The sequence below is a fragment of the Malaclemys terrapin genome, chromosome 2 (assembly GCF_027887155.1).
Source record: "Malaclemys terrapin pileata isolate rMalTer1 chromosome 2, rMalTer1.hap1, whole genome shotgun sequence".
Classification (NCBI taxonomy): domain Eukaryota; kingdom Metazoa; phylum Chordata; order Testudines; family Emydidae; genus Malaclemys; species Malaclemys terrapin.
In genome coordinates, this window is record NC_071506.1 from 36,504,753 (window position 1) to 36,528,185 (window position 23,433).

At 44.5% G+C, this 23,433-nt stretch overlaps 1 protein-coding gene across 1 annotated transcript; it reads left to right on the top strand.

The window, feature by feature from the left end:
* The first annotated feature begins 246 nt into the window (after nucleotides 1–246).
* On the top strand, nucleotides 247–7,573 carry KLF10 (KLF transcription factor 10). The gene is made up of 4 exons (XM_054018723.1): nucleotides 247–297; nucleotides 4,011–4,250; nucleotides 4,369–5,275; nucleotides 6,506–7,573. Exons 1-4 carry the CDS (start codon nucleotides 262–264, stop codon nucleotides 6,763–6,765), a joined length of 1,443 nt encoding a protein of 480 aa, XP_053874698.1. The 5' UTR covers nucleotides 247–261; the 3' UTR covers nucleotides 6,766–7,573.
* Nucleotides 7,574–23,433: the final 15,860 nt, after the last annotated feature.

Here is a 23,433-nt window from a genome sequence, read left to right on the forward strand (position 1 = left end):
TGGGCAGCCGCTGATCACGCGTGCCCCCGCTCGCCATTGGCCGCCGCCTCACACACCTTTGCAGCGGATTGGCCGCGGCCAGCTCCGGTCTCCCCCTACGCCGAGCTGGTGGAACCGCCAGCTGAATGGGCAGCTGCGAACAAAAAGAGGAAAATCAAGGCAGCGGCCAGAGAGCGCCTGGGGTGAAGGCTCTTGTCAACAGCTGCAGCAGCAGCAGCAGCATCAGAGCAGCTCCCAGCCACCGCGTCTCCCAGCCGGGCCATGCTGAATTTCGCATCTTCCCTCTACCAGCCAGCTGTAAGTGCGGCTCTTTCAGCTTCCTAGTCCTGGGGGGGCTGGTGCCCAGCGAGCCCTCCCCGCATCAGGTGCACCTGGGGAGAGGTGGATGCGGGGCACGAGAAGGGGCTCAGCCCAGGGAAGATGGAGGGGGAGAGATGTCTGGGGTACGATGCCACCTTTCTGGGGCGGGAGCCCCGAGAACAAGGGATTCCCTTTGGGGAGCTGCGGGAGGAGTAGCTGGGAATCCTGTGGTGGCAGAGGAGGAATCGATCTGGGGCTGAGGATACTGGGAGCTTGTGGGAATCTGGAGAGAGGATCGGGGTCTCGGGGGGAGGTTGTTGGGGAGCCTGCGGTGCGCTGCGCTGCGGAGAGGGGATGGCAGAGAGGGACGCAGTCGGGGGCGGGGGGCAGGTTATTGGGGAGTCTGATCCGCAGAGACGGAGGCCGGGGGAGGGGGTTGGGATAGGTTATTGGGGAGCCTGATCTGCAGAGAGGGAGGCAGTGGGGGGGGGCTGGGGTAGGTTATTGGGGAGCCTGATCTGCAGAGAGGCAGTGGGGGGCTGGGGTAGGTTATTGGGGAGCCTGATCTGCAGAGAGGCAGTGGGGGGCTGGGGTAGGTTATTGGGGAGAGGGAGGCAGTCTGGGCGGGGCTGGGGTATATTATTGGGGAGCCTGATCTGCAGAGAGGGAGACAGTGTGTGGGGGGTTGGGATAGGTTATTGGGGAGCCTGACCTGCAGAGAGGGGGAGGGATTGTGGGAATGTTATTGGGGAACCTGTGGTGATCTGCAAAGAGGGAGGCAGTCGCGGGGGGGTATTGGGGAAGCTGTGGTGATCTGCAGATCGGGGATGGCAGTGAGGGGGAGTTACTGGGGAGCGGGATGTCAGAGGGCGTCAGTCTGCGGGCGCTGGCGGGGAGAGGTTGTTGGGGGGCCTGTGGTGAGTGGAGGGGGCACGTGGTGTGTACCGGGAGCTATGGGCGCATGTCGCTAGGATGAGGGTAGTTGGGGAGAAGCGGGGAGGTGGGTGGGAGGGTTTGGTCGGGGGCGGACTGCAATGGGGGTTACGGTAAAAGACTGAGGGGGGCTGTGAGGGAAAGGGGCGGGTGAGTGGGGGATTCCCTGGGGGGTGAGACAGGAGGAAGGCGGTGGGCGAGGCTCAGAGAGGGCGGTAGGAACGGGGAGGGATGAGGCTGGGACAAACCGGTGGGCGAGGCTGCGGGGGCTGGAGGTCAGCCAGGGGTGGGCGAGACGAGACTGGCTGAAGGCGGCGGGAGAGGCTAGGCGGCGGCGGGCGGGGCGAGGGAGTCCGTGGCCAGCTCCCGCCATGCAAGAGTCCCCGGGCAGGGCTTGTGCCTGTTGGGTGAATGGTTCTTGTGCAGCCTGGGGGCAGGGAGCGCCCAGTCTCCGTTCCCTTCAGAGCCCCCCCTCGAGCAGCCGGGCCCCCTCCTAGGGCTCGCTTTGGTAACCCGAGCTGCGGCGCGGGAAAGCGTCGGGTGTGGTGGTGCTGAACCTCTCGGCCGCAACCCTTCGAGAGGCGGGGCTGTTTCCGCCTTGTTCTCCTGGGAGCCGCGGGGGTGGACTGAGGCCGCCCTCCCGCATGTGTGGCTCTGGCCGGGCGGGAGCTGCGAGGAAGCATGCGGCTGGCTGGCTGTCAGCCGTGCCCGCTGCTGCAGCAGGCGGGCTCCCTTCCTGCCTGGCGGCGGGCCCGGGCTCAGCCCCCGGCTGCGGGGGAGGGAGGCGGGGGAAGAGGGAGACCGAACGCAGCACAAGTAGGGGAAAGGTCGCCGAGCGGCAGTCCCCAGTTCACCACGTTTCGCGACTGCCTGGGACCAGCCGCTGATCACGCTTTGTTCACATGCCTCCGCCCCAACCTCGCCTCGGCCCTGTGCCAGCCATTCGGCTTCTGAGGCCCCTGACCTTGGCGACCAATGGGCGAGAGGCGGGGGCGGTACTGCGTGGTTTGAGTGCACGGATGGAGAGAGTGAGTCACAGAGGTTCACTGAGGTGAGCGTGGCTCAAACACAGGATCCGTCTGCCAGCGAGGATCTCCGTGAGCCTCTGCTGCCTCCCTTGTGAGCCAGAGGCAGTTTTTTCCTGCGCTGCTTTTGCTCATTGGTCACGTCTCTGTTAATATAGGCCAGTGCCCTATAGAATCCAATGCGGACAACCTTCCCCTAGCTCTCTCAGGATCCATCTTCTGAGTATTGCATGTTCCATATTTTCTTGTACTTATAAAATTCAAAAATCTGCAAAACACAGGCCTTTAATAAAGCATCTATAAAACCTTACTTGTCCTGCCCCTAAGAATAATCCAGAGGCTGGTTAAAAGCTTGATCAAATAGCTCCATCTTAATGCATGCTGAAGCTCCACGAGTTTGGGCCCTGGCAAGAGCACTTTAGGCACAGCTTTCTGAGGTGTAAATTGTCCACTGAAGACACTCACCAACCAGCTCAGGCACACAAACATCTGTTTGTGCATCAGCACTCTAAAGTCAGTGGCTTCAGCAATGGTGGCTGCTATATGATCATGCAGAGTCCAAAACATTCCCTACCCACCCTCCAGCTACACAAAATAGTGGTTACCTAATCTTTTTAATATTCAAATGATATGAGTGTGTGTGCGTATATATACTCACATAGCATAAAACAACAGAAACACTTTCCATATTATCTGACAAACTTTATTAGGTCACAATTCAAGTCAGTCAAATTTTGTGCCTCAACCCTTTTCAGTTTATTCAAACAAAAAAATTAAGATTGTACCCTAACTAAAATCCTTGTAGGGTGGAATAAAGGAACAGTAAGTACAAAATAACTCAAAGTGAAGTTTAAGGAACATAGAATATCAGGGTCAGAAGGGACCTCAGGAGGTCATCTAGGCCAACCCCCTGCTCAAAGCAGGACCAATCCCTAGACAGATTTTTGCCCCCATCCCTAAATGGCCCCCTTAAGGATTGAACTCACAACCCTGGGTTTAACAGGTCCCTGCCCAAACTACTGAGCTATCCCTGTCTGCTCTGCTTTGCTTTCTTTCAGTCATTCAAAACTTGCAGTAAGGGACTAACTTACTGTTACTTTTCAAAAACTAATTTCACTAGACAACTGTTACTGAAATATCGGGTTTACTTAGCTGAGAGCTAACAACAGCCAGACAGGGATAAGGAGGAGTTGCTTTATTCTGCAGAAGAAAGGAGAGCTTTACACTTTAGTACAAAAACTCTGTCTTACACACATTTTACAGATTTTTTATACACATTCAGACTAAGGTCTTTGCAGTGTTAACACTTGATTGGTGGTGGTCAGACCCGTGCTTTTGCTATTTGGTCAGTGAAAACCAGCTTGGGACCAGCTCCAACTACTTTAAGGCCTTGAAGGGAAAACAGTTGAAAAGTTCAGGCTACTGTGTCTTTAAGGTGTCTGCTTTCTTTTAATGGCCGCTGGCTGACATAACAACTGCTTTATTAAGGGGGGTCACTAGTAACTTTTACACAACTGTGCAGGCAGAATATTCATCAGTCTGATTCCCTGTATCATATTAACATTTTAATAAAGGTTATATAATAGGGGAAGAAACAGGAATGTAGAGTGTCTTTAAAAATATTGAATCCGCTCTGTGAAGTATGATATGTTTTACAGGTTGCATTTAATTTTTGTAATTTTTCTTTAAACAAGGAACTGTTAATTAGTTAATTTAACAGTAAACTGAAAAATATTCCTTTTTTCCTTTTAGGAGGAAGGAAAAGAGATGATTACTGAAAAGCAAAACAATAATAGACGTTCCTGGAACAATACCGCTGAAAAGAGTGATTTTGAAGCCGTAGAAGCCCTTATGTCTATGAGCTGCAACTGGAAATCAGACTTCAAAAAATATGCCGAACTGAGACCTATAACACCAGCATCTGATATGTCAGAAGAAACTGATGATAACCTGCTACCTGGTGCAGCTGACTTTCACGCAATACCAGCATTTGTAAGCTTTATTCTATTATTGTACCCCGCCTTATTAAAGTTTTTTAGATCACATTAACTGTGAGAAATAATCATGCTGAATAGCTGTCTCATTACTTGCATCTTTTTTCCCCTTTTAGTGCCTGACTCCACCCTACAGCCCATCTGATTTTGAGATGTCTCAAGTAATTCATCTGCCAGCAGCAGCGCCATCTGCTGTACAATGCAGATTATTCACTGATATTTCAAAGCCTGTTCCTTCAGCAATTTTTAAAGAGACTGAAAAGTCTCCAGCATCCAGACCAATGAAAGCTCAAGCAACAAGTGTTATTCGCCATACAGCTGATGCTCAGCTTTGTAATCACAGAACATGTCCAGTGAGAGCAGCTGGTGTGTTGAAATATCAGGACAATACTTCAAAGGAAATAAATGTACAGAATAATGGAACTGCAAAACAAAATCCACCTTGTGCAATTGTGTCACCAAACAGAGCAACTTACAAAAGTGACAAACTGCCAGTTTTAGAAGAAAAAACAAGTACAGCACTAGCTGTCAGTCCATTGTCCCTGATCCAGACTTCAACCAGTAAACCTCAGCCTGTTCCTGGATCAGTACAGCAGTCATCCACGATAGTATCTTCACCTGCTGTGCAAGCGAGTGGTGTCTCACCTGTGCCAGTAATTTGCCAGATGGTTCCTCTGTCTACTAACAACTCTGTTGTGACAGCAATAGTGCCCAACACTCCTTCTAGCCAACAATCAACCCTTTGCCAGCCTATGGTGTTCATGGGAACTCAAGTTCCTAAAGGTGCCGTTATGTTTGTTGTGCCCCAGCCAGTTGTGCAGAACACAAAGGCTCCAATCATTAGTCCAAATGGCACTAGACTCTCTCCTATTGCTCCTGCTCCAGGTTTTACACCTTCTGCAGCAAAAATCACTCCACCAATTGACTCATCAAGAATAAGAAGCCACATTTGCAACTATCCAGGATGTGGAAAGACTTATTTCAAGAGCTCTCATTTGAAGGCCCATGTGAGAACACACACGGGTAAGTCATTAATCAGTGGATAGCAGGAATTTCAAAGAAAGCTTTTCATGTATATTTATGCTAATGTTTAATCAATGTTCTAGTGAGTTGTGATTTTGTTTGTGTTTGCTGCTTTCCAGAGGTGAAAGGCTAGTGCACTAATCCTTTGTACAGCTGGCTTCCTGATAATAGTGACCTTTCTAGTTACCTCAGTCAACGCTCTCTTAACATTGTACATCTCTAAAGATTTTTTTTTTTTTGTCTTGACCGAACAGAATCTAGCATTGTGGGGCAGTCCCAGAGTGCTATTGCTTGCTTTTGCCAGTAGGTGTTAATACATGGCATAATCTTTGGTAGGATGCCTCAAAAAGGAGAGGTGACTAGCATTCTTACCTTCAACATTAATACCCCAGAGAGTCGTTCCTTCAGGTGTCCCCGCAGTTCTTAAAAAAAATATGATAGTGAATCTAATTACACTAGCAAAGGATAAGGGGCTATGTATGTTTACGCAGCTCTACTAGCACACTTCAGCCTTGTCATGTAACATGCCTCCTGTTTTTAGTACAGATAGCATTTTCAGCAGTGGGTGCTGGTCATGCAAAGCTGTTGTGGTTTTATAATGTATATAAATGAAGATAAGGATGAGAATAAAACTGTTTTGAAAAATAAAGCACAAGCTGAACTCTGCTTTCTAGTGATGAAAGGCTAGTGCAGGGGTTGGCAACCTTTCAGAAGTCCTGTGCCAAGTCTTCATTTATTCACTCTAATTTAAGGTTTCGCGTGCCAGTAATACATTTTAATGTTTTTAGAAGGTCCCTTTCTATAAGTCTATAATATATAACTAAACTATTGTTGTATGCAAAGTAAATAAGGTTTTAAAAATGTTTAAGAAGCTTCATTTAAAATTAAATTAAAATGCAAAGCCCCCCCCCCAGACCGGTGGCCAGGACCTGGGCAGTGTGAGTGCCACTGAAAATCAACTCGCATGCTGCCTTAGGTACACGTGCCAGAGGTTACCTACCCCTGGTCTAGTGCAATGACCCTTTCTTTGTACAGCTAGCTACCTGGTGATGCTGATTCTTCGAATTAGTACAGTCAAAACCATCTTAATATTCTATGTCTCTGGGTTTGTTGGTTTGTTTTTGTGTCTTGATTGGCACAGTAGAAATTGGTTCTAAAAAAGTCAAACAAATATTACCAGTCAAAAGTAAAATTGTTGCTAAATAAATGCTCATCTCTATTTTGTTTTAGGAGAAAAGCCTTTTAGCTGTAGTTGGAAAGGCTGTGACAGGAGATTTGCACGATCTGATGAACTGTCTCGGCATCGCAGAACGCATACCGGTGAGAAGAAGTTTGCTTGCCCAATGTGTGATCGGCGGTTCATGAGGAGTGACCATTTAACAAAGCATGCACGGCGGCATTTGTCAGCTAAGAAGCTACCAAACTGGCAAATGGAAGTGAGCAAGCTAAATGACATTGTTGTGCCACCTGCATCTACACCTGCACAGTGAAAGAACTCCTGAAAAGTTACCGGAACTAACTGTTGTCACTATGGTATACCACCAGTGATGTATAAAAGCTCCTATTCCAGGTCTGTAGTTCTTCAGTGCCAGCTGTTGATGGCACTACAGCAGAGAGGCAAAGGCAGTCTGTGCTTGGTCACAGGAAATGCTACTGAGAGAACCAGCGACTAACAATGGAATGTCAGGTTTCTTTTCAACTTGGTGAAAAGAGAAAGAGGTTGAAGGTTTGAGAGCAGAGCAGCACAGGTAGCAAAGGGTTTTGAATTTATGCAGATTACTTGTATGTCTATAGAGTGGTCAGACATAAGTCATGCAGAGCTGTTGGCTGATGTTAATGCTTGAAACCAACTGAAATTACAGCTTTCAAAGATGTAATGAGTTTTCAGTAGAGCACAAACTAGAGAGAAATATCAACGTATGGTACAGACTTGTTGATCAGAAATGCATCTGTACAAGAGATGGGCATTGAGGCTCACCACTTGATACAGTATTTAATGTATCAAGTATATCAGTCATGCCAGTTTTACATTACTGTCCAAATATGGAATAGATTGAGTGCTGCCATGTGGCTAGAGAGAGCCAAAAGTATCTAAATCCCCATTAATTTATTATAATATAGAAAGCTAATACTATTTTTGCTATTCCTCTTGAAAGCTCATGCTTATTACAATAGGTAATATTTAGGCATCCTATGATGCTTCTGCTTTCAAGTTGCTTATGGTTTCCTTTATACCTTTCAAAATTCCATGCCACTGCATTTTTCATAAACACTGAGACAGTATATTGTTGTTGTTTTTTGTTTGTTTGTTTGTTTGGTTTTAAATGTAACTATAAGAATAATAAATTACACGGGTTTACTAAGAAGGCAAGAACAAATATGTTATGCTAGGCTACTTGATGTGGAGGTCACTTTTGAAGATGATTTTTATTTGAGATAAATGGTCTCTATGTAATAAGGATATAATCTATACTGTATTAAATTAGAACATTAGGAATTATTTGCAAAGTAAACATAAGGCAGTAAAGACACCAGCCTTGAATTAATAGTGTAGATTTTGTGACAAATAATGCATCAACTTTCACTAACCATATTTCTATTGTATCTTACTATGTTGAGTACACAAATATAGACAACTAAACAGTTGGATAATAATGTGCTAGATAATCTTTTATGACTACTTTAAATTTTTGCACAATACTTCTTATGTCGTACTTTATACCTTGTTTACAATAAAGAACAATTTTAATACAGACCTCCGTGTGATGCATGTTGATTGGGTTATTTGCTTACAAAGCACAGCCAGTGCAACAATGTCCATCAGCATTAGTCTTGATTAGTGTTAGGCGAGATGTTGCCCTCTTATTTATAAACCTTGTAAATGTATAGTTAAGCATAGACTACTTCTAGAAGCCTTCTTTTGTGCCCTCTTTTTCCAAGACACTCTTATTCCAGAATAAGTGTCTATGTAGGGAGTTATACCGGTATGACTATATCAGTAAAATTGTATTTCTGTTTGTAAATTTCCCTGCGTAGACCAGCTCTGAGAGTGCATCAACCAAAATCTGGCTCATATAAGTCAGGTACAAAGTCCTGGATGCACAAAAGGAGGTAGGTGCCTAAGTCCCTGTTTCAGGTACTAAAGTCCCAGTTTCTGGGCCACTGTGATGCACAAAACTCCCTCTGAACCCTGTAAGTATTTAAATTCACTCAGCGCCTAAGTTTTTTCCGTATAAATTCCATAGGCACTTACGTTTCTGCCTCTCAATGTGTGTATTGGTTTCACCCTCTAGGCCTCCAGATTCCTAAGCCCCAGAACTATTCACAAACTGGGGTAAGATAGGCATTTGGCCCCCTAAGTCATGTGCAGAGCCCAATCTAGTAGGATCCAGTTCCCCAGCTCCAATGACTCTTTATTTATCCACAGTGCAACAGCTTTAAGAGGAGAGAGTGAGGGAGTTCCATATCAGCATATCCCATAGCCCAGTGGTTAGAGTGATCATCTGAGAGGTGATAGGTCCCATTTCAAAACCCTTCTCCCTGGCAAGGAGAGAGGGACTTGAACTGGGGTTCTCCCACATCCCAGCTGAATACCCTAACCACTGGGCTAAAAGTTAAGAGGTCCTTCCCTGCCCTTGGCTTTTTGCTAAAAGAGCATAAGCACCTGGCTCCAGGAGAGGGTTCAAAGTTGAAAAATCTCTAGCAGAGATAAGCAACTATCACTATGGGGGGGGAGGTCTTGCATCAATTTAGCCTTTCCTATGAATTTGGCCCTCACTAGCTCCTATTATCCTTTTGTCTGGAGATAAAAACATAAGAACAGCCATTCTGGGTCAGACCTATGGTCCATCTAACCCAGTATCCTGTCATCTGACAGTGGCCAGTGCCAGATGCCCCAGAAGGAATGAACAGAACAGGTAATCATCAAGTGATCCATCCCGTTGCCAATTCCAGCTTCTGGAAAACAGACTAGGGCCACTTCAGAGCATGGTTTTGCATCCCTACCTATCCTGGCTAATAGCCATTGATGGACTATTCTCCATGAACTTATCTAGTTCTTTTTTTGACCACCGTTACAGTCTTGGCCTTCACAACATCCTCTGGCAAAGAGTTCTACAGGTTGACTGCGCTGTGTGAAGAAATGCTTCCTTTTGTTTGTTTTAAACTTGCTGCCTATTAATTTCATTTGATAACCCCTAGTTCTTGTGTTATGAGAAGCAGTAAATAACATATTTTTATTTACTTTCTCCACACCAGTCATGATTTTATAGACCTCTATCAGATCCCCCCTTAGTTGTCTCTTTTCCAAGCTGAAAAGTCCCGGTTTTATTCATCTCTCTTTATATGGAAGCTGTTCCATACCCCATATCATCTTTGTTGCCCTTTTCTGTACCTTTTCCAATTCCAATATATCTGGCCCTCATAGAAGACTGCTACTTCCTTGGTTGGTCAAAGAACAATGTCTCTATTTCTAGAAAATTATGGGCTATAGATGATATTATGGGATGGACAACATTGCATCATGGGAAGTTGACCCCTTGCTCCTAATCACCCCTTTGTGACTCATTTCCGCTCCACCATGCATTGTCAAAACTACCCAAAAGACTGAACAGTAGCAGGTTGCGCGGTGGTATACCTACCCGTGGTACACCAACACACGCACTTCTGGTGAGTCCGTGCAGCGCTGATGCAAGGAGCCAGGTATGCCTGCACAAAAGCAATATGCTAACTGTGGTGGCCGTATGCCAACGTAATTGCTTCAGCAAAACTTTGTAGTGTAGACATGGCCTAAGAAATTCTTGTTAAAATTTCCTGCTAAAACTTCTGCCAATTGTGGAGCGGCAACAGTGATAGCAAAGGTAAGTGAGCTTGTGTGGATAAGATGCTAGAAGCCTCTAATATTTCAAGTACTATGTTGTGTAAACTTGCTGTGAACAAGATTAGGCACCTGGTGTGTGTGTGTATATGGGGAGTCTCATTTGGTTGCAGACGTCAGGATGGCATGGCCAAAGGCTTAGGTCTTTCACCTCATTTTCTCTGGATGGCTTGGACAAGGGGCATGGACAAAGGAGGACAGGGGCATGTAGTGTCTGGTGTTGCTAATGTCTCGAGAGTGACACATTTAATTTTCATGATGTTAATTTTTATAGGGGTCAGTATCCCATTCACTTCACCTCAGGGGCCACCGTTGTATCTTCAAAGGCTAGTTAGATGGTCCCTGCATGCTAGATATGATTGTTGTGGCCCAAGCCTTTGGCACATGGGCGTCAGGTTTGTATAATTTTTGGTGATGCCCAGAACGGGTCCAAGCAGAGCCGTCCCATCCATAGGACAGACTAGGGTAACCACTCCAGGCTCTGTGTTTTGGGGGCCTCACGCTTCAGGGGGACGTGGGGTCCAGGGCGGCCTGGGAGGTTAGCGTGGGGCCTGGCACCAGCAGCAGCCAGCAACCTGGCCCCAGCCTGCACCGCTCCATTCCGCACTGCTGGATCCTGGTGTTGCTCAGGGGAGGGGGCAGAAGCTGAAAAGAGGTGGGGTGGGGGTTTGGGGGAAGGGGTGGCATGGGGGCGGGAGCGGAGCAGGGGCGGGAAAAGGCAGGGCAGGCTGGGGTCAGGTCACTCGCTGCTGCCGGTGCCAGGCCCCCTGCTAACCTCCCAGGCTGCCCTGGACCCCACTTCGGGGCCCCCGAAAGCACGGGGAGGTTGCCCTGGTCCATCTTATGGATGGCACAGCTCGAAAATATAAGCCCAAACATTGGTGGAGTCGGGCCCACGTTCCTGAATATTGGTGGAGCACAGGCACCACAGTCCATATAATTCGCCTCCTCTGCTTTGACAATCTCTAGGTCTTCAGTCATAATGGACAATTTCAGTCTTGCAAGATCCACTGTGGCGACCAAAGACTGGGGCTCTTCCAAGAATACCAAAACCAGGACACGTGTGGGGCTCCTGCTGGAGAGATTGGCAATGGGCTTCTACTCCGGGTGATGGACTTGGGGCCCACACTTCATTTATTTAAAAATAATTAGCAACTTGTCAGCCATTTTCACTCATATTAACTCATGACTGTTACTAGGCAAGAAATTAAGGAAATGTCTCTGAGAGCCCCACCTCAATGCAAGTCCATAGCTTACCTCAGCACCCTCTAACGTAAAGATGGAAAACTGCTTTAACATTTCTATCAAACTAATTTTATTTAGAGTTGAACAGTTAAGTAATCCCAGACCCACTTGAGTATGGGCCAATGTACTTTACAACATACACACTGTGTCCCTTCCCTGGAGGCTTCAGTCTATTTAGACAAAATAAAGAGTAGGAGAAAAGAGTATTATTTTCCCATTTTACAGATGGCTCACTGGTAATTTTTGAGACCGGAGCACTATTTGCTGGAACAATAGGTGCTATACAAATAAATTAAAATCCCTTTATTTTATATGAGGCGACAGTGGGGTTAAGCAATTTGTCCCAAGCCACACAGCTAAGATTAGAACATGACGCTTCCTGTATGATAGTCGAGACCACAGGACCCTGATCCTCTTGAGGTTGTTGCTGCTGGAGTTTACAGTTAAACTGTGTTATTTCAAACCTCCCTTAACCAACCAGATCTATCATCTTGGCAGAAACTAGCATTCCTTCTGGCTGCCAGGCTGGATGCCACAATGCAGACGTGGCATCAGCCTGTAGAGCTGATTGGAGGATTTGGTCTTAAACATATACAAAATATGAAGAAACATAGGGTTCCTCTCTTACCTTGCCATTTGTGCTGTAAATAAGCTACTTACTGGCTGCTTTGCCAGGAAATTTGCACCACTTAGCAGAGTCTCACAAGTCCTCAGAAAAGTGAAAACAATTACGCAAGGCAGGATAAATGATGAATGAAGAAGTCAATTAAAAGCCCACCATTCCTGCTATTCTCCACCGTAACCCTGAGTTTACCTCAGGGGGAAGTGAGAGCATGTGTATGTGGCCGGGGTCAAATGAGGTCAGGCAGCCAGTACTCAAATGCCACAAAACGTTTTGCTGAAAAATGTCTTGCTCTTTAATAGACTATATGACTTTTTTCTAGAGGATATTTTGATCCAGAATTTTGTTTTGTTTTCATTAAAGGAAATCTTAAAATGTTTAAGCAGCGAATCATCAGGACAGCAAGAATGTAGCCCACCTTCATACCTCCCATTTTCTCTATTTGCAGTAACTACATACTGTAATGGTTGGTGCCCTACCTATAAAGAGGTTAGATTTGCTAGAAACCCTGATATTTCATGAAATGGTACTGGTAATAAAAGTATCAAAGTAAAAGTCTAGAAGCCTGTTTTGATGCTGTGTCTAGCTTTACTTGTGTCTTGCTGTGAACGACATGCTAATTTCCTTGCAGAAAGAATTCTGGTGCATGTACTTTTTTCATCCATTTTGAAGGCTTCAGTACTTTGCTGATAGGTATCACATTATTAGTTCCACAGTGATTATGCAAATAAGTTGAGTTAGAATTAGCTAGAGACTGACTGCGCTAACAACTGTGCTAAGCCTCTGAGCATGCCCATTGTCAGCTAAATAGTCACAGAAGCCTAAGCAAACTCAAACTGAACTGCAAGTTAGTGCACTTTTAAATAAAGCTTCTGTCTAACCAACCTGACTCCTGAGTGCCTATGAAACATTACAAGTAGAACCAAATATATATCAAGTCTGTTTTTTTAAAAACTTTTCACAAACTTATTTCATTAATCCTGTCTGGGCTGCAGTCCACCTAATTGTCATTATTTATTTAATGTGATTTTCAAAATTGATTGCTAAGTGACTGGCAACTACTGGGTATTTGTTCTGTGCCGGAATTTCAGATATTTAAAAAAAAAAGAAACCTTCAAGAGAAAAGTAGCTTTTTAAGGCCTTTTCTACACTGCCACTTTACAGCCCTTCAACTTTCTCACTCAGGGGTGTGAAAAAACACCCCCCTGAGCACTGCAAGTTTCAGTGTTGTAAAGTGCCAGTGTAGACAGTGCACCAACACTGTGCTCCCAGTGCTGGTAGCTATTCCCCTCATGGAGGTGGTTTTTTTATAGCGCTGGCTATACTGCGACTACTCAAGCCAGTGTGCCCTTACACAGAGCTCTTCTTCAGGTCTGAGGAGTGTACTCAGAGTGTCACAGCTAAATACAAGGTTTGAACAGATTGTTTAGCATAAGTAATTGACACATATTTCAAGGGACCATTCAAAGTGAAGTGGCCCAGTAATACCTCTTCAGTCCTATGGAGGAAAGGAAGGGAGGGAAATCAGCTGGGGCTGGGGGGACAGGGATGGCTGTGATAGGGCATGTCTTCACTGGCAACGTTAAAGTGCTGCTGTGGCAGTGCTTTCATAGACTCATAGAATATCAGGGTTGGAAGGGTCCTCAGGAGGTCATCTAGTCCATCCCCCTACTCAAAGCAGGACCAATCCCTAATTTTTGCCCCAGATCCCTAAATGGCTCCCTCAAGGATTGAACTCACAACCCTGGGCTATCCCTCCCCCCATAAAAGTATATGGGGATATACCTATTTCATAGAGACGGAAGAGACCCTGAAAGGTCATTGAGTCCAGCCCCCTGCCTTCACTAGTAGGACTAAGTACTGATTTTGCCCCAGATCCCTAAGTGGCCCTCTTAAGGGCTGAACTCCTAACCCTGGGTTTAGCAGGCCAATGCTCAAATCACTGAGCTATCCCTCCCTACAAGTTTTAACTTGGCTTGTGTAGTCATGGCATAGTGCTGGGAGAGCGCTCTCCCAACACTCTAAAAAATCCACCTACATGAGGGCAGTACTTGCAGCGCTCAGGGGTGTGTTTTTTCACACCCCTGAGTGAGAAAGTTGCAGCGCTGTAAAGTGCCAGTGTAGAAAAGCCCTTAGTGGTTTAGAGATTGTTGTAAGAAGCCATAAATCCAGTGTTGCTATTCTGTCCCTGATCTTTAGTGTCTAGCAAAGTTATGAATTTAAGCTCCCAGGCACATCATTTGAAAGTGCTGTGCAGGTTGTCTTTGAGGATGAGGACAGACAGTTATAGAGTGATCGCTTTGTGAAAAATGTTCACCCACAGGTGATATGGTGTTTTTGTCTTTTATCATTTTCCTGTGTGAGTTCATTCAAGAGCGTAGTGATTGTCTGGTTTCACCCACATAGTTGCTATGGGGCATTTAGTGCAGTGGATGAGGTACACCATAAGTTGTGATATCAATGGGTTTTACACATGCCTTTTGAAAGTTGTGTTGTGGGTGGTATTGATCATTGTACCAATGGAGATATGTCAGCAGGTTTTGCATCTGTTGTTCTCAAAGGGTCTGCTGCTGCTTTGAGTTGGTGACTGTGTCTTGGTTTGTGGGGAGCTTGCTTCCAATGATGAAGAGTTTGCAGATTGGGGAGGTAATTTGAAAGCCAGAAGAGCAGGGTTCAGGAAAGGATAGTTTAACTAAGAAAATAAATGAGAGAGTTATTACAAGGTTAAAGCAAGCAAACTTATACACACAAATGAGCTATCATCTAAATCCTAAGTGACAGAGTTGTAGAGAATCTGTCAAGTCTTTCACAGCAGATATACGGGGCAGCCCCTGGGAATCTCTGGCTTCAGTTTGATGTGTCTAGCCCTGTCACAGTTCAACCAGCCAAAAAGATGGAAAATTTTCCTGTGACTTTCTTTTATTTCCTTCATTCAGCTTCCAAGTCCACAGGACAAGCTTCCTGGCACATAGTATTTTCCAGGTCTGATAGGGTCATTAATCAATCCTTTATATTGTGATGTCCCTTGATGTCCCATCTGATTATGATAATCTTTCTGACTGGGAAGGGGAGGGGGATGATTTTTGTGCCTGGGTTCACAAGTTGAGAGCAAACATTTTCAAAGTTATAAAGCAAAATTTACATATTTTCTTATAGCCCGGAATACAGACATTACAAGTGAAATTAATGCATGCAGCAATTTACAAGCACTTCATAGAGTCTAAATACGTTCTTATGAGACTAATACCTATTTGAGCAAAACTAACATATAGGTGAACTGGCCTGGTCGCCAGCTATGAGCTTGTCGGTTCTTAGCTAATGCCTGCAGTCTTGGCAAGAGCTGGCACCTGGTTTGCCAGTGTCACAAACACATCACCTCCATGCTCCATTCTCTGTATTGACTCCCCACTGAATACAGAATCCAGTTCAAAGTCTATGTCCAAATAAACAACCCTCTCCTTGGGACTAGCCCTAGCTACCTGAGAGATTGTCTCTTTCAGTAACAACTAGAGTTACCAGGACAGCTATGTTCCACTGGAATAATGGAACTGCCAATCAGTATGGGGCAGCTTGTGAGCATGGGAGAGAGAACATCCATAGGAGCTAGAAAACAGAACTTGTTACTAGATGAAATAAAAATAACTCACAATTTTCAGAGCTAAATGGAAAACTCATTCCTTGGGTTTCACTTCCCTGAAACAAGCTCTTCTCACTTAAAATAAATCAAACCAAAAATACCTATAAATAAATTAAGCAGATTGGGAAGCAAAAAAGAGAGGGGGTTGGAACTTATGGTGATTGGGACCATATAAGTACCCATGGTAGATTAGATAACAGTTACTGCACAGAATGCATAGTTAATTTTAACAATATACCTTAAAATGATGGGATGGCAGGAATTATTTTAGATCTTTCTGTACAGGAGAACATCATAAATAGTTGGTTACTGATCTGCCACTGGTGAATTTTCTCATTGATGTGACAGTCTCTAAGTTCCAGGTTTAATAAAGGTGACAAGTCTGATGATTCTCCTATGAATCATCAGGAAAAAAAGCTGCAGGACAACTGGATTTTTTTTTTTTAAGTATTTTTTAGATGCAGGGGTTCTAGTAGGTGAATGAAACCTATTTTGCTGAGTTGTGTATTCTCATGCCCTGGAATGAGAAAGTAAAACTCCCCGAGAGGAAAGGAGGGACAGTTGGCCATGTGTGTGGTGAGATTGAAGATATTAATCTCAATTTTTTTAAAATGGCAGCTGCGAAAGGACCTCTGGGCCATTTGGATGAGAATATGGACTTCCTACAAAATATTAAAAATGTTCAGTGCAGCTGCAAATGCTATTTCTGTGAATCCAACTATACCCACTCTCCTGAGTGTGGGGCAAACCTTCCACTTTATAGCATTATGTAGTCTGATGGTAGCAAACTCAGAACATACAGAAATTGTACAAGTATTTCCAACACATTTTGCTTCACTGTTACTACCGGCTGCAGAGGGATTCGGGTTTCATAAGAGAAACCAAGAAGAAGAGGGAAAAAAGTTTAATGTTCTGTGATAGTCTTAAAATGTTGGCTTAATGCTGAATTTGTGTGTTAAATTATACCCTTTTTGATGAAGAAGAGAATTTCTGTGCAGCTCAAAAGCTCACTAACAGAAGCTGGTCCAATAAAAGATATTACCTCATTCACCTTTTCACCCTTTATGACAGGTTGGTGTATGGTCTCAGTGGTGAAACAATACAGAAGCATCTATTGTTGGAAACTGGTTTTGCACAGCAGAAGGCTTTGGAAATTACAGTTTCTCTAAAAATTGCTTGAAATTACCTTTAAAAGTACATATAACAGTAGCATTTTCAAGCATGTTAGCACGGCAGTCCTGGCACCAGAACACCAGATAGTTACCATGAACCCTTACTGGATTTTGACGTTTCAAGCTCTCAGTAAGTTTAACCTTCCATCATCACATCTGTATGAAAAAAGTTTGCTGAGAATGCAAATGGCATGGCTGAGGTGTTGAAAAATCTAACAGCAAAACATGTGTATCCATCTACATGAGGATTAAAGCATGTCAGTATCTGCTGCTTTAATTTTAATGAGGTCTCAGTTTTGGCTATTCAAGCTGCCTGCCATGGCTTTGCACTGCCTTTCCTGACCTATACCACATAATCTTTGTTTTTGCAGCTAAGGGTATGTCTACACTGGCAGAGTTACAGCGCTGGCAGTTACAGCACCACTCAGAGAGCACTGAAGGGAAACCGCTGTTGTGTGTTCACACTGTCAGCTGCCTGCACAATAGCATGTTCACACTTGTGGCACTTGCAGCAGTATTCAGAGCGGTGCACTCTGGGCAGCTGTCCCACAGAGCATCTCTTCCTCTTCTGCCGCTAAGAGTTGTGGGAAGGCAGAGGGGGTCGCGGGGCATCCTGCTTCCTGTCCTAATGCCCGGTGGTGCATTGCTTCGCATCCCAGAAATCCCTGTGCTTCTGTCCACATTTGGTGCCATCTTTCAACAGTTTGTGTACTGCGCGCTCTGCCTCTTTGGGCTGCAGGAATGGATCCCAAACTGCTGACCAGTATGCTGCTTGCTCTCACTAACACGTCACGAATGGCAGTGGAGTTTTTCCTTAAAATTCCTTAAATGTGGCTTTCCTCATCCAAAAGTTCTGCAGCCACTGCTCGTCATCCCAGACATGCATGATGATGTGATCCCACCACTCAGTGCTTGTTTCCCGAGCCTAAAAGCAGCATTCCACTCTGGTCAGCATCTCCATGAATGCCACAAGCAATCTTGTGTTGTAGCTACTATGAGTGGCAAAATCAATGTCGAACTCCTCTTGCCTTTATAGTTTAAATAATAACTCCACTGCCACTCATGACATGTTAGTGAGAGTGAGCAGCATATTGGTCAACAGTCCGGGATCCATTCCGGCAGTCTGAAGAGGCAAAGTGCGCACTACACAAACTGTTGAAAGATGGCCCCAAATGTGGACAGAAGCACAGGGATTTCTGGGATGCGAAGCAATGCACCACCGGGCATTGGGACAGGAAGCAGGATGCCCCGCGACCCCCTCTGCCTTCCCACAACTCTTAGCGGCAGAAGAGGAAGAGATGCTCTGTGGGATAGCTGCCCAGAGTGCACCGCTCCGAATACTGCTCTAAGTGCCGCAAGTGTGAACATGCTATTGCGCAGGCAGCTGACAGTGTGAACACAAACAGCGGTTTCCCTTCAGTGCTCTTTCAGCAGCGCTGTAACTGCTGGCACTGTAACTCTGCCAGCGTAGACATACCCTAAGATAAAGTTAGCCTTGATACTTAGGAGTCATAGGCCTTGGCTACACTCGTGGATTCACAGCGCTGTGAAGCGCAAGTGTAGTCGCGCCGCCAGCACTGCGAGAGCTCTCTCACAGCGCTGCAAGTACTCCACCTCTCTGAGGGGAATAGCTTGCAGCGCTGCAGGCGCTGATTACACTGGTGCTTTACAGCGCTGCACTCGCTGCGCTCAGGGGGGGTGTTTTTTCACACCCCTGAGCGCAGCAAGTGCAGCGCTGTGAATTGCCAGTGTAGCCAAGGCCTAAGTATCTCATTACTGTGGATTTGTAATATGTTTGATTGGCATGAACAGGATATAAACAAACCATTTATTTCTTTACATTTTGTTCTTGCTATATTTACCTGCTAAAATAAAAGATTAATTGAACGAGTTCCTGAGAGAGTGCTTAATTAATTTCACAAAGTTTTAGTAAATCTGCCCATGCACAAGATTTTAAAAAGAAACTTCAAAACGTGTCAAGTAATTACGTTAGCTGCTTAACTTTGTTGCCATTCAGGAGGATTTCATCTGTGTTTTTTATATCATCAGCCAGTATACATCAATCCTGCTTTTTTTTTCTGATTGCCAGTGACTTGTGTTGTGTCTGACAATTTCTTTCCTGTGTGCAGTGTTGTTGTAGTTGTGTCAGTCCCAGAATATTAGAGAGACAAGGTGGGTGAGGTAGTATCTTTTATTCAGCCAACTTCTGGTTGGTGTGAGAGACAAGCTTTCGAGCTTACACAGAGCTCTTCTTCAGGTCTGGGAAACTTACTCAGAGCATCACAGCTAAATAGAAGGTGGAACAGATTTTTTTGCATAAATTATTAACACGTATTTCAAGGGACCAGTCAAGGTGAAGTGGTCCATTAATAGAACCCTACAGACAACTACATACAAGAAATCCATGGATCACCACACCTACCTTCATTGAGCCAGTAACCACCCCAAACACTCCCATAAATCTGTTATCTACAGCCAGGCACTCAGATACCGCAGAACAGGCTCTGAGGAGCAAGACTGGGATACACACCTCAACACACATAAAACCGCTTTCACCAAATTAGGAACTGCACCAGAGTAATAGATCATGAAGTAGAACGGGCCACACAAATACCCTGAGAGAACCTACTTCAATATAAAAATACCCCCCTGCACTGTACACCCCTAGTTGTCACCTAGCATCCCGCACTGGAACCCATAACAGGTATCATCAACTAACTACAACCATGCTCAATAGGGAACCCATCCTGAAAGAAATCTTTCCTGAACATCCTCTTCTGGCCTTCAAACAACCCCCCACAACCCCTCCAAACTCATCATCAGAAGCAAGTGTAACCTTTGGGTGGGCTAGAGTTTACTTCATTGCCCTTCTCAGTGCTTAAACCCCCCCAACTCCCATAGAAAAGCACCTGGAGACCCTGAATTCGGTCTCTAAGGATTTTCAGCAAGGATTGCTCAGGGTCAACCTCCCCACATTCAAGGCCCAAAAAGGAATTAATTCTTGAGTGCCAACTTTACAAAATCATATGATAAAGAAACAATAATAATAATAATAATTAATAATAATAATTAATAATTAATAAAACCACAACTTAATTTCTACAACATAACATGGCTACTTCATCATCCAAATACATTATCTTCACATTTATACTTAAACAAATAAAGAAAAACAAACTAAATCTAAACAGGTCAGTCCCCACAGAAACACACTGAGGAGAAACTCAGAGAGTTCCCAAAAGTTTAGGTTGAGTTCACCTAAGCCTCAGTCAGTGACACTGGAACATTTTTAATAGTGGGGGTGCTGAAAGCCAGTCCCCTTACCCTATCCACCCCCACCCCACAGAGCTGAGGCCGGGCACGCGGGGCCAGCAACCGGGATTCTGGGCGCGCGGGGCGGCAGCCGGAACGCCAGGCGCAAGGCTGGCAGGTGGGACTCCCCGCACCTCTAGTTCCTGCGCCTATGGTCTCAGAGACTTTGATCACCAAAATCTATACAGTCTGCTGAGTCAAAAGCTACTAGGCCTAACAACTGACAGGGGAGGGAGAATAACAGGAATACTGTGCTTGTTAACACCTGTGTGCCCAGGCCCATGTAGTCTGTCCAAGGGCATGAGAGGGAAATGTATTCCCCTTTATGCACCTGTGTGAGTACATAGTCCAACTCACAGTCTAGCCATTGATTAAGTTAATACATACTGGTGTATACTGTGACACTTTAAAACCTTAAGCACTGATGCTAAATGTAAGTTAAGCACCGCATTTGGAGCCACAGAACTTTATCTTAATTTCACTTGAAAGTCAACTGATGTTTTGCCATTTGCTTCAGTGGGGAAAGGATGAAGCCCATAATCTTATTCTTTGGGTTTTTAACCATTGCCCTTTTTAAAAAGTTTTGTCTCAAGTTCTGATTCTTTTTTCCCTCTCCTCCTGCCCAGTAAATGAGTCATTAAACCCTCTAGATCAATCTAACGTTTTAATAAATAGTTCTAACTGTTGTATAAGCTCAGCTCAGGAGGAAAATAGAATGCTGTCTTATATTCGATTGTATTTGACAGTATTCACAAAAACACTAATATTTACTATGGGAACAATAATACAAAGATACACATACACTGAACATAATCTCATTTTTAAAGAAAAAGACACAAATATACAATATCAACTGCTTTTGTGAACAGCTTTTTTCACCACAGATGAGACATTAAAGATCTCATGGTGTTTCTCAGAAAAGTGGAGGTGATAGCAACATTGTCCTGCAAATTCCAACTTGGATGTTTACATTCGTTCCCTAAATTCTCCCTTTTGTTCAACAGAATAAGTTATTCTCTCGGTCTTCAGATATGTTGGGAAGTGTTGCTAGAATAGAATGGTTGCTGCATCTCACCTTTCAAAGTGTTTATATTTCATTGGCAGGAAAAGTTATCTGCATATACCATATTGTACAGTATCTTGTTATTTGTGAGGAGTGTTGCTAACTCAGTCAATCAACACTTTATCAAATAGAATGTTGATAACAATTGAAAACTCAGTTACAATAATTCATTTACACAAGTTCAGCAAGAGGCACATATGGTATATAAACAATATTGTTAATAGCCTCTGGTTTTTAGTTGTTGAGGATTGAGGCATCAGGAAAAAAGGTTGGAACAGTTTTGTGGGTGGATGGAAAAGAGGGAGGTTACAGACAAGGGTTATGGTCAGGAGATATAGGAGGGGAGAATAAAGTACTTTGGGGTTTAACAGAAGGTTTGCACAACTGTGGTGTGTGGATGGGACATTTGGGGGCAATCCAAGAGTTTAGGCAGTTGGACATAGGATATAAGAGGAGTGGAGTGCATTGAGTGTTTGTCAGTGGGAACTGGAGTAGTTTTAGGAAGCTGGGGGTGGTCGGGCTGCTTCTCATGAGAGGGAACTTGATGGGAAAGAGCTGCAATGGAGAATTGGGGTTTTCTGGGCTGGCTACAAGGGGAAGGAAGGGGTCCCACCCACCACTGTAAAGAGCCCTGTGCACCCTCCCCACTCCCTGTGCATTGATGACTATCACAGGATAGTTGGCCCTTTAAAGCGAGTCATTCTCAGCCTTGTCTGTTCAGTAGCGGTGTGACACAATGTACCCCTGGGTCCTCACCCTACACACCATTGTAATAATCTTTGTACAAAGTGTATCATTTGAATCCTCATAATTTGCTGGTCAATATTGTCCGGATAAAATATAATGTGTGGGGCAACATTGTATGTGAAGTTATAAGCTTCCCCTCTATGGTGTTATTAACACATGATCCAAACAGAAGTTGGCAAACAGGTCTGTCTCAAACAAAGGAATGTGTGCTCTGCTTAATTTGCATCTAATCAATAAACAGAGTCATCAAGCAGGAAGGGGAGACAAAATAAGCTCAAACAAGTGAATAAAAAGTAGCAGGGAACATCCTTCCACATAGACTTGTGTCTCCTAGTACCCAGCAGGAAGTATTTTTCAAAAGGAGGACTGAAACTATAAAAAGGACGGGAGAACACCCAAGACACCCCCTTTCTCCCTGCCCATTGATTCTCTGGACCTGAAACAATAGAAGAAGCCTTCATTGATTTCTGGGGAAGGGATCCTGACCTAGAGGTTTTGGTCAGTAAGACCACCGAAAGCAGAAACTTTGCTTGAATCTGATACAGTTTGTTAAGTTAAGCACCAATAACATTTTAACTTTATTTTCTTGTAACCATTTCTGACTTTTATGCATCATTACATGTACTCACTTAAAATCTCTTTGTAGTTAAACTTATTTTATTGTTTCATCTAATCCAGGGTGTTTAAATTGAAGTATTTGGAAATCTCCATTTGGGGTGGCAAGTTGTGTGCATATTATTTTATTACAGAAATAATGGACTTTATATACACTTTTATTGTCCAGGAAAGGGCTGGGCAGTACAGAATATACATATCTGGAGGAAAATCTGAGATTGGGGGTGTGTTGGGGTCACCCTGCAGTACAACCCAGGCTGATAAGAGACAGAGCTGGGAGTGACTTACATGCTGGAGGCTGTTTGTGAACAGTCCAGGCTGGAGGCTACAGCAGCAAAGCAGTGTAAAGGGCATCCCAAGATAGAGGATGACACAGCTATTAATTAGTCTGCCTTGTACCCTGGTATGTCACAAACAGTTAGCCCCCCAGCTGATCCTGATTGGGTGTCTGTGTCAATCAGGATCCAGACAACCCAAGAGCAGAACAGGGGGTCTGAAACCCAAAGAGTAAGCAGCTGACTCAACTGATTGTATACAATGTTCTTGTACAATGAAAGTGTATCAAGTAAGGGCTTTTGTGAAAGTATGTAATGGTCTGAACATTATGGTCATGAGATATGTACACAGACTGTGGTTATGAATGATGTGTTTGTGTACATAGAATAGTATGCTCAGAACTGGTATTATAATTTCAAGTGCACTTAACTGCATGGAGAGAAGAACTCCCAAGCCAGTTGTTTATATGAGACTACCGTCAAATACCTATCCATTGTTCAACCAGAAAGAGATAATGGTGGACCACTAGAATTAATGGGGAAAACACTGAATCAACTTGAAACTGAAAAGAAAACCCTTGTCTTGAAAAATTA